At 67.6% G+C, this 389-nt stretch overlaps 1 protein-coding gene across 1 annotated transcript in view; it reads right to left on the reverse strand.

Moving 5' to 3' along the window:
• Positions 1 to 389, reverse strand: part of GAMT (guanidinoacetate N-methyltransferase) — a 6,349-nt gene that overhangs the window by 231 nt on the left and 5,729 nt on the right. Inside the window, exon 5 of the mRNA XM_008641094.2 lies at positions 128 to 238. Coding sequence (XP_008639316.1) covers positions 128 to 238 — 111 coding nt within the window. The remainder of the gene's footprint in view (positions 1 to 127; positions 239 to 389) is intronic.

Raw genomic sequence — 389 nt, forward strand, 5'->3', positions numbered from 1 at the left:
CGAGGGAAAAACCCTCCGAGCTCCCCTCCGACGTTCCCTGCCCATCCGCAGCACCACGGAGGAGTTCCACAGCCATCGAGTGCTCTGGCTCATCCCGGGCACAGCTTTGGGGAGGGGAACAACTCACCTCAAACATCTTCTCGATGTCGCTGTAGCTGGTCTTGAGCAGCTCCCCCCACGAGGTCAGGTTGCAGTAGGTGAGGACCCCTCCGGGCCGCAGCAGGCGGAAAGCGTGGCCCTGCCCCGGCAATCCCGGGAGCCGGGTCAGCTCCTCCCGCTCAGCACCCGGCCCCAATTCCCCCTCCGAGCCCCAGCTCCTGCCGCTCAGCACCCGGCCCCAATTCCCCCTCCGAGCCCCAGCTCCTCCCCGCACGGCTCATGCCCACACC

This window comes from Corvus brachyrhynchos, unplaced genomic scaffold, assembly GCF_000691975.1.
Source record: "Corvus brachyrhynchos isolate BGI_N302 unplaced genomic scaffold, ASM69197v1 scaffold219, whole genome shotgun sequence".
Taxonomy (NCBI): domain Eukaryota; kingdom Metazoa; phylum Chordata; class Aves; order Passeriformes; family Corvidae; genus Corvus; species Corvus brachyrhynchos.